This window comes from Macrotis lagotis, chromosome 4, assembly GCF_037893015.1.
Source record: "Macrotis lagotis isolate mMagLag1 chromosome 4, bilby.v1.9.chrom.fasta, whole genome shotgun sequence".
NCBI classification, from domain to species: Eukaryota; Metazoa; Chordata; class Mammalia; order Peramelemorphia; family Peramelidae; genus Macrotis; species Macrotis lagotis.
This window is the reverse complement of record NC_133661.1, coordinates 111,416,903-111,433,218: the sequence shown is the minus strand read 5'-3', so window position 1 is coordinate 111,433,218 and position 16,316 is coordinate 111,416,903. Positions and strand designations below refer to the sequence as shown.

The following is a 16,316-nucleotide window of genomic DNA, read 5'->3' as shown; positions in this document are numbered from 1 at the left end:
TCCAACCAAATGCAACAGTGGTTTTCAGTGATCATTTTTTGCAAAGTTTTGAGTTTTACATTTTACTCCCTCCTTTCTTTCCCTCTCCCATCCCCCTGGACTGAAAGCAACCTAATGTATAGGCTATACATGTAAAGAAGAATCAAATTAAATCAGAAAAAAATTAGAGATAAAAGACATAATTCATAAGATAACTTTTAAAATTTGAAGATTGTAAGTTTTGGTCTGCATTTAAACTCCACAGTTCCCTTTCTGGATATGGGTGGTATTTTCTATCATGTCTTTTAGAATTGTCTTGATTATTGTGCTGCTAAAGTGAGCAAGTACCTCATAGCTGATCATCACCCAATATTGCTATTAGTATAATGTTCTGGTTCTGTTTACTTACTGAAAGCTTTTTTAAAGATGAGGGAAATGATTGTGTTTGAAGGTAGTAGGGAGAGAATCAGTAGATAAAAAGAGATTGAATTTGAGAAGTGGGAGAGGATCACTGAGAGTGTAACTTTCTGGAGAAGATGGGGGGGCATGGGATCAAGTACACATAGACAGGGACTGGTTCTTTGTCAGATCTAAAGAAAAGATTAGTAGTAGATGATGTCCCAGGATTTTGAGAAGAGAATGGGAGAAGAAACAACAAATAGTCTCAATGTTTTCAGTAAAAAGGGAAGGTTCCACTAAGAAAAAAGGGTAAAAAGAAGTAAGATGAGGAAGAGACGGATTAAAAGAAGAGGAAGAAAAGATTTGGGATAGCTTTTGTGGGAGTGAGATAGGTTGTCAGTTTTAGGGAAGGAAAAAAATAACTGCCTTGCTGGATTGATGGGTTAGTTGAGGTTGATTAATATAAATTTATAATGTATTTAGTCAATATAGTTGTGACATTTCTTCATGTTTTAGCAACTTGAGAGGAGTTGAAGAGGTGGATGATGGGAGTAACCCAGGGGCTGAGATTTAGCAAGAGAAGAGTGAGAAAAAGGGGCCACAGGGTTCAAGAGCAGAGGATAATACAGTTGAAATGGTGACCCACTGGCAAATCTAGTCTACATCATTATACAAACCAATAAGATAGCAATTCTTCAGGGTTATAACTATTTTTTTTAGGTTTTTTTTTTTTTTTTTGCAAGGCAAATGGGATTAAATGGCTTGCCCAAGGCCACACAGCTAGGTAACTATTAAATGTCTGAGATCGGATTTGAACCCAGGTACTCCTGACTCCAAGGCTGGTGCTTTATCCACTACGCCACCTAGCCACCCGGTTATAACTATTTCAAGCAGGTTTCTCTCTAAATGAGGCTATACAAATTAAGTTTTTAACCACAATATTTTAAGTTTGATAAATTCAGCCTCTATCAGGTTAGATGGGTATTTCTTTGAAGATTAAAATTTCTTAATGTGTACTCTATAACTAAGATTTAAGACTTACCATTTTAACTCAATAGAAAGTCCTTTCAGCCTCAGATGCAGATCTGGGTTCCTCTGGATCCTACAAATGGACCTGAGATGATTTTTATTTAGGATTTGACTTAAATGTTTGAAGGGCAGAGTAAAGGAACCAGGCTATGCTCTGAATTAACCTTTTCTAGTACATTTAATAAACATGGATCCAATAGACATTTTTGTTTTTTTCCATTTTGGTTTTTGTTGGTTCTTCAAAACTTATAGGAAAGATAAAAAATGAGATTTTTAAATTTTAAAAGGAATTTTTAAAAAAATTCCTAATGGCTTGTGCTTTTGGCACAATAATCCCCATGATTAACAGAAATCACACAGTTCAGTTGTGCATAGCCTTCATTTCTTCATTTTCCTCAAATAATTGGGACTCCCTATGTAGGCCTTTTCTACTCATAGGTTGTTTTTATTCTTCTTGTTTGTTGGATAAATAAATAAATGTCCTTCTATGAACCAGTCTTTTAAAATGTCATTTCTATCTAACTAATAAACATTTGCAGACATATATTCATCGGAAAAATGTTTACTTGTTCTTTTTTAATCCCTGGATCCAATTTCACTTCTCATCACTGGACTCTTGTTTTTGACTTCATCCTGATCAGCAGTCTGCTAACACCAAAAGTTGACAGATAATTAAATGTGTTATAATGTTGTATAATATGGATATAATCCAAGAGCTTCAACGAAATTCTTGGATAAATGAGAAGTATTTTCTTTTGGTCAAAGTTATATGAGTTATAGCCTATTTCATACCTCCTAAAGCATGTGCTTATAGATTGGTGCTTTGCTGAATACTCCTCCTTACTCAACCTGTTACTTTTAAAAAGGATTTAACCATTTCAATGCTTTCGAAATGTTACAGAACTAGAAGACATATTGGAGTCTTGGATTTTACATAGGCAGATGGTGTTGTGGCTAGAGGGCAGAATTTAAGAGCCAGAAAGGCCTCAGTTCAATCCTGCCTTACTTATTAGCTATGAATGAGCAAGTCAATTAATTTTTGTCAATTTTGGTTTCCTAATCTATAAAAAAGGGACAAATAAGAGCATCTTCCTCATGTGGTTGTTGAAAGGTTCAAATGAGATAAAATGTACAAAGCATTGTACAAACCATCCAAGGCTATATAAATTCTTTTTTTTAAGTCAACTTATTTTGAAGTTTGCATTTTTTCCCTTAATCTTACTTTCCTCCCTCCACCCACCCCCACAGAAGGCAGTCTGTTAGTCTTTACATTGTTTCCATTCTATACATTGATCTAAGTTGAATAATATAAGAAAGAAATCATATCCTTAAGGAAGAAAAATAAAGTATAAGAGATAGCAAAATTATATAATAAGATAACGGTTTTTTTTAAAAAATTAAAGTTACTAGTCTTTGGTCTTTGTTCAAACTCCACAGCTCTTACTATAGCAGATACCCCTGATTGTTGCACTGATGAAATGAGCAAATCCATTAAGGTTGATCATCACCCTCATGTTTCTGTTAGGATGCACAATGTTTTTTCTGGTTCTGCTCATCTCACTCAGCATTAGCTCATGCAAATCCTTCCAGGCTTTCCTGAATTCCCATCCCTCCTGGTTTCTAATAGAACAATAAGTGTTCCATCACATACATATACCACAGTTTCTTAAGCTATTCCCAAATTGATGGACATCCCCTTGATTTCCAATTCTTTATCACCACAGAGCTGCTATGAATATTTTTGTACAAGTGATGTTTTTACCCTTTTTCACAATCTCTTCAGGGTATAGACCCAGGGTGTATAGCTGGATCAAAAGGGTATGCTCATTTTTGTTGCAGGGCTTTATAAATTCTTACTATCATTAAGCTGAAAGTCAAGAGAATCTTCCCTATCATGCTTCATCTCAGGGCCTTCCTGTTAGTGGCAAGATGGACATTCGATTCTCAATCCTTTTATAGCTTTACTAAGGTGGTCCAAAAACCAATCACAGAGTTGAGAGAAAATACTTAAAACCAAATAATGTCCCTCATCCATATTATTTGGAAATCTTTCCAGACACTTAAGAACCAATTCTATAAGGCCCCTTTGTAACATCTGAACTATTTCTTCATTTTTATTTAGAGATATATCTAGAACAGGATGACAAAAACTTTGCAATAGGGCATAAAAAATTTATGAGGTGTCATCCATCAGCATTAAAAAACCCCAAAACAGGGGCGGCTAGGTGGCGCAGTGGATAAAGCACCAGCCCTGAAGTCAGGAGTACCTTGGTTTAAATCCAGTCTCAGATACTTAATAATTAATTACCTAGCTGTGTGGCCTTGGGCAAGCCACTTAACCCTATCTGCCTTGCAAAAAAAAACCCTAAAAAAAAACCCCAAAATTCAGCCCAATGAACAAGTGAGCTTCAGGCCTAGTTATCAAGAATAAACAGTTAAGACAAGAAGCTGCCAGATTTTTCTATCCCACCAAAACCTTGGAAGTGCCTGGGGTATAATTCCTCCCCACTGGCAGCTGTTTTTCAGGTGAGTCCCTCCCAACCTTCCCTTCCCAGAAAAACACTATTATCCCTCACTATTAGGGCAAGTTGCTGCATTATTCAGATTTTTTCCTCCTTTTCACATTTATCCTGGGTAATACATGACTCTACCTGTTCTGAGCATATTAAGGTCCTTGGTGTCTTTTTCCTCCAATTGATTTTATGCCATTGCCCCAGGTGCAAAAAACTACTAGCTATGACTCTTTTAGGATAATTTCTTATGTGTTAGGTAGAGTCAAATTAGTAGTGATAACAGGTAACTTTGGTACCAGTTTTCCACATTGAGGCACTTGGGTGCATCTGAAAGGCTGTTTTCCCCCACTTTCTCTGTTCTCTTTCTGAAAATGAAAAACCATCTAGTTTTGACACAGAGCAGATGAGTTAGCTATTCTAGACAAATTTGATCTCTAGCAACAACATTTAGAGCCTATTAGATCAAAATTGAAAGGCTAAGAGACATGAGACAAATGCAACTGTGCCTTCTGTAAAATAATTGAAATCAATACCAGTTCTTTCTCCTAAATTTATTATTTTTTTTTTATGGTCTGGACTGCTACATGGATCTCTTATCTCCCTGTTAGGACAAGTTGGTGCATACTTTGAATAGTTTTATTCCCTCTATTCATATCCATGCCAATGCATGACTCCACCTGTCTGAGTAAATATTGAGAACTTTGTCTGGTGTCCTGAAAACTGACAAATTCTAAAATCCATGGCTTTGTGGGTAAAATTCTCAGTGGTGTTCAGTGACCACAGCAGATGATGAAATTAGTAAGTCAGACAAGCAGGATGTGTGTACTAAGTTCTTCTTCAGAGAAAATTGTGTTTGTCTCTGTGTGTGTGTGTGTGTGTGTATGTGTGTGTGTGTGTGTGTGTGTGTTTAGCCACTTCTTCCATCGCTGTTTAGAAAGGAAGAATCCAGGGAGATATTACAGGACTAATGGATGATTGATAATTGGAGTACTCAGGATTGTGTGTTGCAGTGACTCTTATCTAAAGTCCACTTTTCTTCTAGAGAGAATTCTTGGGCACATCAAGTGTCATCCATCCCAGGAGTAGAATATATTTGTCCTTCCCCTTCAAGTAATCAGCTACAGAGTGGTCCAATGAGGGCAAGCAGAATTGTAAAGGACCTTGAGTTCATACCACTAGAAGGATCAGCTAAGGGAATAAGGATGTGTAACCTAGAGAAAACTCAACTGAGGTGGTATGCAATAGGTGTCATAAAGTGTGTGAAGGCTTATCTTTTAGAAGAGGGAATGGCATTTTTTTTTCCTGCTTGGTCCTGGAAGGCAGGCTTATCAGCAATGAGTAGAAATCACAGAGGAAAATTTAGGCTTAATAATAGGAAAAATAGGGCGGCTAGCTAGCACAGTGGGGGCGGCTAGGTGGCACAGTGGATAGAACACCTGCCCTGGAGTCAGGAGTACCTGAGTTCAAATCTGACCTCAGACACTTAACAATTATCTAGCTGTGTGGCCTTGGGCAAGCCACTTAACCCCATTGCCTTGCAAAAAAAAAAATAATAATAGGAAAAATATCAGCAATTAGAGCTATCCAAAATCAGAATGGGCTATCTCAAGAAGAAAAGGACTGGAGTCCCCCTTCTTGGAGATCTTGATTCATTACCTGGAGAACAACTCCATGATAGTATGTACAGTATGTTAAGAGAGACAATGCCTTTTTAGGGCCAGTCAGTCATTAAACAAGTATTTAAATGCTTAAATTAAGTCTTGGGGATACAAAGAAAGGTAAGAGATAATCCCTACTCTCAAATCCCTCCTCCTGCAAGGAACTGGCACTACATACAACCAATCTATACAGGATAAACTGATAATCAACAGAGAGAAGGAACTAGAATCAGGAGAGGCTTCTTGCATGAGCTCTCTCTCTCTTTCTCTTTCTCTTTTTTTTAATTTGAAGCCAGGAGGCAGAGGCAAATTGGGGACAGTCAATAAAAATATAAGAAGTTGGAAAGGGCGTGTCTTGCATGAGAAATAACCCCTGCTATTTTTGCCAATTTGGGATATTTTGTGAATTATACACTGAAGTCAAGAGCTGTGCAAGTTTGCTGCTATATTTTTCCAGTTCCTAAATGAATTGATTACATAAAGTAACACATTAGCTGGGAATGTCTCTTGTTAAGCAAGGCACAAGGATAGTAGTTCAGTGACCACTTAATCCACCAACTTCATATCCTTCTGATACTTTGGTTGCTAAGAAATGATTGAAATTTACTGAATTATTTATAAGGTCTTTGTGGCCTGTTGAAAGATTTGTGTATTCACAATAAATAAAGGTCTAGGATCAAACTGTAGTCTTTTAAAAATATTTTTTAATCTTTTTTTGCTATATTTTAAGTTCCAAGCTGTCTCCCTCCATTCCCACTCCGAAATAGAAAAGGCCACCATGTGACACAGATCAAACTGTATTCTCAGCAGTAATTACTCTCACATTTTATTGTAAAGTGACTTTTTCCCAAAGTTGTCCTTAAAATGATGTCTTTCAGAAGCAGACTGCTTGCTGGGCACAACTCTCATGCCTGTCCTCTGGTCTGAGAGGCTGTCTTGATTCAGAATGAAGTCCTTTCTCTTAGAAGGCTGTGTAGTATCTTTCCATTGTGCTGACTATTTCACTCTTGTCTTCCAGGAGATCCAAGACCTGCTGGAGCACCACTTCACTCACACTGGAGTCATGGTGCCGGCGAGCACAGGCCAAGATGTGAAGGAAGTGGCAACCCTTCTCAGAATCTGTCAGGAGGAAAAGAGCAGACTGCTAAGCCTGGCCATGCCTGCAGATCCTTCCTCAAGAAAGGTTTTTCCCTCTTACACTGAATTGAAGCAAACTGTGCTCATGGCAGCCTGGACTGGTGAACTGAATACTGGATGTGGACTTGGGAAGTCCTGAGTTCAAATCTCACCTCTGACATTTACTAGTTCTGTGATTGTGAGCAAATTACACCATTTCTTCTCTCAGGTTCCTCATCTGTAAAATGAGGTTGATAACCATAGTGCTTGTTTCTCAGGGTTACTGAGGATCAAATCTGATCATGTGCTTTGTAAACATTAAAGAACCACACAAATATCATTAATAATAACTGCAACTTATCAATGCAGATTGTACAAATTTAACACCTACCTAGCAAGCCATTGTGGCTAGTGGCCTCCAGCAGATAGATGCTCACTATTCAGTACTTAGCTTTGTGTTGACACATAGGAAGCATTTACTAAATGATTATTAATTGATTATCCTTCATGTACTAGACAATGGAAAAACCCTGTACTACACATACATGTCTCAAAATATCCTAGAGAACTCATTCAATAAAATGTTCTAGAACTTGGCCAAACTGTTATCCACAATCTCCTGAACATAATGATCTATACCATAAAGACCTGACAGAGGAAATCAAACTCCTAGGGGAGTAAGATGAAGGATATATCACCTCATTATCCTAATTACTTTTATGGAATGTGTAACCAGGATGTTTCCAGTGGATCTAATATTTTTATTTCACTCTAAAAGATAATTATTTTATCCACTTGTGCAAGAGTCTATGTAAATGTGGATCACCAGAGGATAGTAATAGCAGGATAGTCACTTGGTCATTTTTACTGAACTCCACTAAAAAAGATGATTAGATTTAGATCATTGTCATCATCATCCTCCTCATCCTCATCATTACCTTCTCACCCAAATAACTTGTTCCTATAACCTTACTGGAAAACAGAGAAGTGATTTAGCAACCCAAACTTCTTACTACTCACAATTCTCCATTCCTTTTTTATCTATAACTTAATAATAGTCTTTCTTCCTGTAATCTTTCTAGTATAATCAGAGAATTTTTAGAACTGGAAGGGATCTTAAATGTGACCTAATCCCCTGACTTTGTAGATAGGAAAAGAAAGGCTTAAAGAGAGGAGGGGACCTGTCTAAACTTATGCAGCAAGTTACAACCAAGTCAAGTCTAGTCCTTTGATACCCATTCTAATATCCCCTGAAGGGAAGCAGGGTGAGGCAGTGGATTGAGCACAGGACCTGGAATCAGGAAGACATATTTCTGAGTTCAAATCTAGCCTCAGACACTTAGTAAGCTATTTGACCCTGAGCAAGTCACTTAACCCTGTTTGCCTCAATTTCCTCATAATACGAGCTAGAGAAGAAGACTATTGTAGTATCTTTGTCAAGAAAACCCCAAAAGGGGTCACAAAGAGCTAGATATGTCTGAAAAATAATAACTAATATCCCATTTTCCTAAAAGCACGTTGTTCTTACATTAATAAGAATACATTAAAAGGCAACCGTTTGAGACCCTCACCTTGTGGGTTGGTCTTAAATGTTTTATTTTGTTATAAAGAAGGATTTGAGATTGAATTTTAGTCAGAAGTTGACCAGCAAGTCAAATCAGGATTTGAATACAAGTCCTCTGACCCCAAACCCAATGCTCTTTGTCCTCACATACCTAATCTGATATCCTTCTGATTTCACAAGGTCTCCTGCCAAAGCAAGCTCTGGTGATTTTCGATTATCAAGACAGGGACTGCCATCTCTCTTCTCTCCTGATTCTGCCCAAGATGAGAAATGCCCTTAGCTTTCTGTCATGCTCTCCCCAGGTCTTTTTCAGATATAATAAGGTCTATCTCAGCCTCTTCCATTTTGCACTATTATCATATGATTTTATCAGAGAGAATCCAGGACACTATGGCCAGGAAGGTGGTCTGCCATCCCATCTCAGACACTTATTAGCCACATTTGGGCAAGTCACTTCCCTTATCTTAGCTTCTGTTTCTTCATCTCTAAAATGAGGATAATGACACGATCAAAATCAAAGGGTTCTTGTGAGGACAAAATGAGATAATCTATGTAAAAAACTTTACAAAAATAATGTACTACGTAAATGTTAGCTATGATTAGCTATAGTTCAGCTTTCTGAGCCATCAAAAACTGGCTTCTGACTATCATCTACCATGCCAGATCTCTCTCCAGCTTTGTGCCATCTGCAAATCTGGTCAGCATGCCCCTTGTCCCTCCAACCTAGTCATCTGGAAAATGAAAGGGCTTGGTTACATTACCTCACACGGCCTCATTAAACTCAGAGCTCTGATTCTCTGAGTTGACTTCTACTTAACAGCGTAGGCCCACACTTCCACCTAGTGGTCATTTTGTTTCACCATTTCCAGTATTTTTAATGCTTTTTTAAAAGATCACTAATAATGAAAACTAAACTTCTGAGCTGCTTCTGTTAAGGTTTGTACATTCAGTCATTCAGCAAATAAATACAGAGTGATACAGTGTGCTCAGGGATTTACCAGATGTGGTGGGCAGAGCAATACATAAACTATATCATTTCAAGAATTGCATCTCTCACTGGAAGGACATGACAGATAAAAGGCTCAAACAACTGTTACAGAAATTCAGAAGAAAAGGCTCTGACCATGGACTAGAGTGTGATGACAGGAAGGACTAATCTGGGTCTCAGAAGGATGGGCAGGAAGACTAGAAGGGCATTCCTAAAAGGGCAGCGTGGCTGAAACAAAGGCACAAGGAAAGAGGGAAGGACTTTGACCTGAGACAGAAATCTGGAGATGAAGGTTCACTTAGTAGGGTATGAGAGAAAAGTCTGGATTATAGGTAAGTTAAGGGTCCCACCATTGGGGGGATATAGACTAGGGAATTCCAAATTCGCCATTGGCAGATTCCATGCACTCCCTTCAAAAAGGGAGTGTAGAGTAGAAAAGTCGAAGAAGCTATGGCTTGAAACAGAGGGTAATGTGCAAAGGTGAACTAGCAAAATATTGCTGGAACCAACAAAAAGTATTATCTTTCTATCCAAAGTTTCCATTTCTACCTCCAACTTGATGGCTGTGGTGACATGGTGAATATTTGCATCATCTGCAAGAACCATGATTTACATGGAGAAAAGAGTACTTTTGAGGAAAATATATAATTCCCATTCCCTCTAATGAGTACAGGAAAGTCAAGATTTTGGTAGAATAACTTGAGAGGGGATTCTTTGAGTCAGGGGAGTCTAGCTGTTTATATTGTACTGAATCTGTGTCATGGGCACAGGTGGGTCACAGAATAGAATCACAGTATCTGAAGATGGAACAGAACCTTTGCAGTTCCTACACAGCTGATACTCTATAAAGGGTCCCTATGGTTGCCAATATCTTTCCTCAGTTGGGCTAGTCATTGCATTGTGCAGTTACAAGTGAGCTAGGGACCAAGACTGGTTCTTCTGAAATCATTCTTATCATTCTCATCATCAGTTGCAGATTATAGCTATAAAAATGCTTTGAGGTTTTCAAAATCACTCTTCTTGCAGTTACCCTGAGGGAGACATGGCAGGTATTAGCAAAATAATTTCCTTTAAATTTGATTATGTCATACCGTTAAAGTAGAGAGAGACTCCTCAGTTAGTCTTTGGAAAGGCAGTGTGGCAAGACAGGACAGGGAAATGTGCCCTTCCCACACCCAAGGAACCAACCAACAATATCAGTTCCCTGTGTGGAATGGGCCCTTCCCTAAAGGTCAAACTGAACTTCCCTGGAGGCTTATGCGTGGTTTAAGGGGAAGAAGGCCTGCAGAGGAGGCATAGTCTTTGGTACACACTCCTTGGCAATATGGCTTAAAAGTACAGAAAATAATAATAGTAATCATAACACTATCTGTTTTTCCAGGCCCTTTCTCATGGAGCAACTTATCCAAAGTTCATCCTTAGATCCTGTTGATTTGGGATCTAAAATAGCTAATTTGGTTTGATGAATCAAAATCTAGTTCAGATACATCCTAAAAAACCGTGCTCTAGCTCCAGTGATCTAGAAGGTTAGCACCAAATTGTTAATGACATTATTCCCAGGCACAGGTCTGGCTGTGTCTCTTCCCAGCTCAAAAACTTTCAGAACACCAGCTGTCTGCAAGATAAAAATGCAAATTTCTTATTGTGACACTTAAGGTCTTCTATAATCTAGCTCCAACCTACCTTTCCAGTTATTTCACATTATTCTTTCATGTTTTCTGATCAAAGTGGAATGCTACCTGTTCCCTGTTGTCATGCTGCTATTTTCTCCTGTGATACATTTCATTTGCCCCTGCCCCCTTCCTACTCACTCATCCTCAGCAAGGCCCAATTCAGTATTACCTCCATCATGAAGCCTTCACAGATCTTCAGCTACAGTTGTTTCTGCCCTTCTCAATTTTTTTTTTTTTTGGTTTTTGCAAGGCAAATAGGGTTAAGTGGCTTGTCCAAGGCTACACAGCTAGGTAATTATTAAGTGTCTGAGACTGGATTTGAACCCAAGCACTCCTGACTCCAGGGCTGGTGCTTTATCCACTACGCCACCTAGCCACCCCCCCTTCTCAATTTTTCTTAAAGCTCTTTGTCTGGATCTCTTTAGCCCCTGTCACACTCTATACTTTACATTGTATCTGTTGTATAAGAGATGTCTTCCACAAAGCAGACTCTGAGTTTTTTGATTTCTACACCAAGTAGAGGGCCTTGCACATAGCAGATGTCTAATGAATGTGAACTTGAATGAAACAGCTGAATAAATTATGGAAGAATTTAATGGAATTCTATTGTGCTATAACAAATGACAAAGGGAATGGTTTTCAGAGAAACCTGGGGAGATTTTAACGAACTGATGTAAAATGAAGTACAATTCATCAGGAACATAATGTATACAATAAAACACACTGTAAAGAAAAATAACTCTGAAAACCTTGAGAATTCTGAGCAATACAAAGACCCGGCTGTGATTCCTTGAGGGTTGATGATGAGCATGTAACTCACTGCTTTTCAGAGAGGTGATGGACTCAGGATGAAGTAGAAGACAACATTTTTTTGGACACAACCAGGCAAAAATTTATTTTGCTTGACTTGCTTATTTGATGTTAGAAGAGCTTTCTTTTTTTTTTCAATTATGGTAGACAGGGTGGGAAGGGGGGGAGATGGTTGTTAATTGAAAAAAATGAAATTAAATTTAAAATAGAGCAGTGGTATCATTTGATATTTCAGCACTTGATGAATCAAGAGATCTTATTTTAAGGAAAAAGTAGAAACAATCTATATAAGAAATATAATGTTGAAAAATGATGCCATTCAATTCAATTTAATAAACATTTACTAAACACCTACTATATGCAAGGTTGTATGCTATAGGTTTTTAATCTGTTATTTGTAACCTATTATTTTAAAAAATATACTATACTTTTTAGACAGTTGATAATCTTGAGAACTAGTCCCAAAGTAACATTCAAAATATTTTACTTGGATAACATCCTATTTAGTGCTTTCATGATCACATCTACCAAATTATTTCTACTTAACTCCTAGACATATTCCCTAATGTTTAGGCTGCTTTCACCAGGAAAAAAACTGCAAAATAAATTTTCCTGTAGATCTTATTCTAAATTATTCTCTTCCCAGGGGCTTGGTCCAAGCTTAAAAAAAAAAAAAGCCATGCACTTGAATCTCAATTACTACAGCTGATATAACAGAAGACAGTACTTGGCTCGGAATAACCTGCATTCAAATCCCACTTTACATATTTATTAGCTATGTGATCTTCTTCAAATTAGTTACCCTTTCTACACCTTAGTTTACTCATCTGTTAAATAAGGGTATTATGTGTATTACCTATCTCATATGGTGATTATGAGGCTCAAATGAGGTAAAACACTTTGAAAATTGTAAAGTATTAACTAAAATCAGTTCTTATTATAGAAACCATTATTTACCAAATGTTATGAACTATCTCCTCTAATAGCAGGAAAGAGGATCTTGGAACAACTGTGGCAGTAATTCTTTAGAAGTTTAATGTAAAATAGCTAATCAATTCATCCAAGCATTTAATACACTGTGTAAGTTACTGATTAACAAGGTAGTACCCAGATCTTCAAAGAGCAAACAAGTAAGTAAAAGAGATAAGATGTGCACAGATAACTGTAATTCAAAGTATCCCTGGCTTCCTTCAATCACCTACAGCAGGAGTCTTTTCCTGGTGCCTCCCCTACATAAGAGGTATGCATCTCAAATGGACTAATTCGTGTATATGTCACCTCTAAATTTTAAGCTCCTTGAGGGCAGGGCCTGTTTTATGACTATTCTCTGAATCCAGTGGATCCTTGGGCCTGGCCCACAGAAAGCTCCTACTCAATACATACTATTGAATGACTGAATCAAAATGTCACCAAATTTCCAAGAGTTCAAGGAAGGGAGAACTTATTTCAGTTTATGAGTAGATGATGAATAAATGGATGAGAAGACTCAAAATTTCATCATGCTCTTTTACAGGAGCTGGAGAGAAGAGGATGGAAAGGGAACATATCATTGCTTCCCCTTCCTCCTGGTGACACTGGCCCCCAGGCTCCCCACCTCCCAGCTCTTTCTCCCAGCTGACCACCCCTTCCCTGCCTCCTTCAGCAGCTATGCCTCCCCCTTCTCTGACTTTCATCAAGTCTCAGATCAACTCCCATCTCTGCCAGTCACTGCAAGAAACCTTTCCTGTTCCCTCCCTCTGAGATGACCTCCAATTTAGCCTCCATGTCTTGTTTGTATATTGTTTCTTTCTTTTTTGGAGAAATAGGCACTCTTTATATATGACTAATGAGGCTGCAGTCTGGTACAAACATTCTGAAGAACATTCTAAGAATCCTGGAACAGATTATAACTAGTCATTCCTTGTGAAGAAATTCTCTCTACCATGTAGATCTCAGTCTATTTTTCAATTTATAGACCTAGAGAGTAGTTCAGAACACTGAGGGATGAAATGACTGGATCAGGGTCATACAATATAGCTACCATAAATCAGAGATAGAACTTAAACCCAGGTTTCTTGACATGGAAGCTGCCCTTCTATATTTATTACTTTGTGTTGTTTCATATTTCTAGTAATAGGATAAAAATAACTCTATGATTCTAGTGTTCTAAGGGAGCCCTTGCCAAGAGACTCATTGAAGAGCATTGTTTCAGATCCTACTGTTAGAGAAAATAAAACACAATAGAGTCATTATTTGTTATGCATTAGAGGAGGCAGCATCAGTTTCTAATGTCACTAAGAAGGCTTTTTTCCCCCCAGTTTGTTGAGGGTGGGGAGGAGTTTAATGATGTTTTAATAGGTGGAATCAGTTAGTCACCCTATTGGATTCAGCTTCTGAAAAATTTATTAGTTTCAGTCAATTCAATGATGGTTTAATAACAAGACCTATCTATCTACTGTGTGATTGGCAGAGTCTGTTCAGTACTATACAGATCTGTAGGAGCTGCCCTGAAGAGTGAGAAATGCCTAAAACATGCAATTTTTCAGTTGACAAAAGGTTGTTTGACTTTTACAAGAATTAAGATACATTTTTTTCTCATTGCTTCCCTAGGCTCTTAGCTAATTGCAATCAATTCTGGTCTTAATGTAAATCTGGCTAAGAGGCTAATAGGCAGCCATCAGTTCCTGAAGAAATATAGAACCTGATACTTCTTGATCTCTAGTGAAATATGTGTCACACTGATATTCTGGCAATTTTTCTAGTATATAATTAAATCATCCCATTCAAAATTCCAAAGATGATCCCAAAAGAAGGATTTTTTTTTGTTGTTTTGGGGGTTTTTTTTTTAGATTTTTTCAAGGCAAATGGGGTTTAAGTGGCTTGCCCAAGGCCACACAGCTAGGTAATTATTAAGTGTCTGAGGTCGGTTTGAACTCAGGTACTGAATGTAGCCCCCTTGGGCAGCTAGGTGGCACAGTGGATACAGCACCGGCCTTGGAGTCAGGAGTACCTGGGTTCAAATCCGGGCTCAGACACTTAATAATTACCTAGCTGTGTGGACTTGGGCAAGCCACTTAACCCCATTTGCCTTACAAAATCCTAAAAAAAAGAATGACAGCAAGGGTTTTCTTTTTAACTTAAACAAGCTTAGTGCCAATGGCTCTCAATTCATAAGAGAATAAGACATGAGCCAGGGAATGAAAACAAGGCATCAGAAAGTTCTGCACAAATAGGTCCCTTTGAGCTCCCTTTAAAGTACAATAATCCTCCCCACCTGCACTTATGATCCCATCAGTTCTTCGAAGCAAACTAGGCTGGGCCCTGTAAGACCAGTTTAAATCTCCATGCTCTTCTTCTCTGAGTCAGGTATGGGTGGGTATAAGCTACTGGAGTTGAAATCTTCAAAGATGACAGAAAGTCATTCGGGAAATGACCCTTGGTCATTAAGGAACCTCATACCACACCAATCTTTTAAGACAAGTTAATTCCGACCCACTTTTTCAGTAGAATTTGCATAGTGGCATGAAAACATTTCCCAAGTTCTTCTACTCAGGTCTGATTTGAGGAAGAGAAAAAGATTATTTGTAAAATACTGCCCCACCCCACTGGTAAAATAACATCCCCAAAACTGAATTGTATACAAAACATTCTGTGCCTTTTATCTGTTTTATGGGTTACCACAACCTAAAAAATATTCCATTATCTAGTAGCCAACAAGCCTCTCTATTCTGCCTTAAACTGATCCCTGGAAAAGAGTTTGTCAAAAACTTACCTGTTTGGTAGAACCTGTCAGACCTTATGTACCCACAGGTCACCCCCATACACAGACACATTTAAGTCATTTGCCATTTAAAGTGGTATGTTCTTGATAAAAATTTTAAAATAAATGACTAGAACTTCTTGTAATTGTGAGTGTATGAGATGTCTGCTTATTCCACAGTTTACTCCACAGTATAACCACTAGAGGCTGATCTAACTCCATTAAAGTAAATGACTCTAAATCAATTCTTTTTCCAACCTTTGATGCTAAACAATGTGGTAGAGAGGAAAGAGCATTGGATTTGGAGATAGAGGAGGTTCAAATCCTAGCCCTGCCATTTATTTCCTATGCAACCTTGAGCAAATTGCTTAACCAGTTTTGACCTCAATTTTCTCATTAGCATAATAAAAAGAAGCAGGGAATGAGATTAGGTTTAGAAAATCCCTAAGGATTCAGTTTCTAAGATGGCTGTTCCTTGCTAAATGTCATTTTTAGTATGTTAATAAACTCCAGTGTTCAGTATAATTTCATTAACTTTGAAATTTACATTTGGGAAAATAGCCTTGGTTCCAGAGACAAAAGAAATGGGGAATAATGATAGAATTGGGAATCAAAGAATCCGGAGTTCACAGGATCATAGATTAAGAGCTAGAAGTGATTTTTAGGAGTCATCAAAATCTAAGCTCCACTCCCCACCCCTACGCCTCATTTTTACCTACTAAGGAGGAAACTGAGGCTCAAAGAGGTTAAGCAATTTGTTCAAAATTTTATAGGTAATAAATGGCAGAGTCAGTATTTGAACCCAATTCCAGTTCACTATACCACACTGCTTCCCATCAAATCATTTG

The 16,316-nt window shown here is 37.9% G+C and overlaps 1 protein-coding gene across 5 annotated transcripts in view; it reads right to left on the bottom strand.

The window, feature by feature from the left end:
• Window positions 1-16,316, bottom strand: part of STN1 (STN1 subunit of CST complex) — a 72,936-nt gene that overhangs the window by 10,005 nt on the left and 46,615 nt on the right. For 2 of the 5 annotated variants that reach the window (XM_074233782.1, XM_074233780.1), the window contains one exon: window positions 6,267-6,697. The exons of 2 other annotated variants lie outside the window; for them this stretch is intronic. In XM_074233782.1, coding sequence (XP_074089883.1) covers window positions 6,540-6,697 — 158 coding nt within the window. In that variant the 3' untranslated portion in view covers window positions 6,267-6,539. One more of the 5 variants, XM_074233783.1, reaches the window with a different exon arrangement.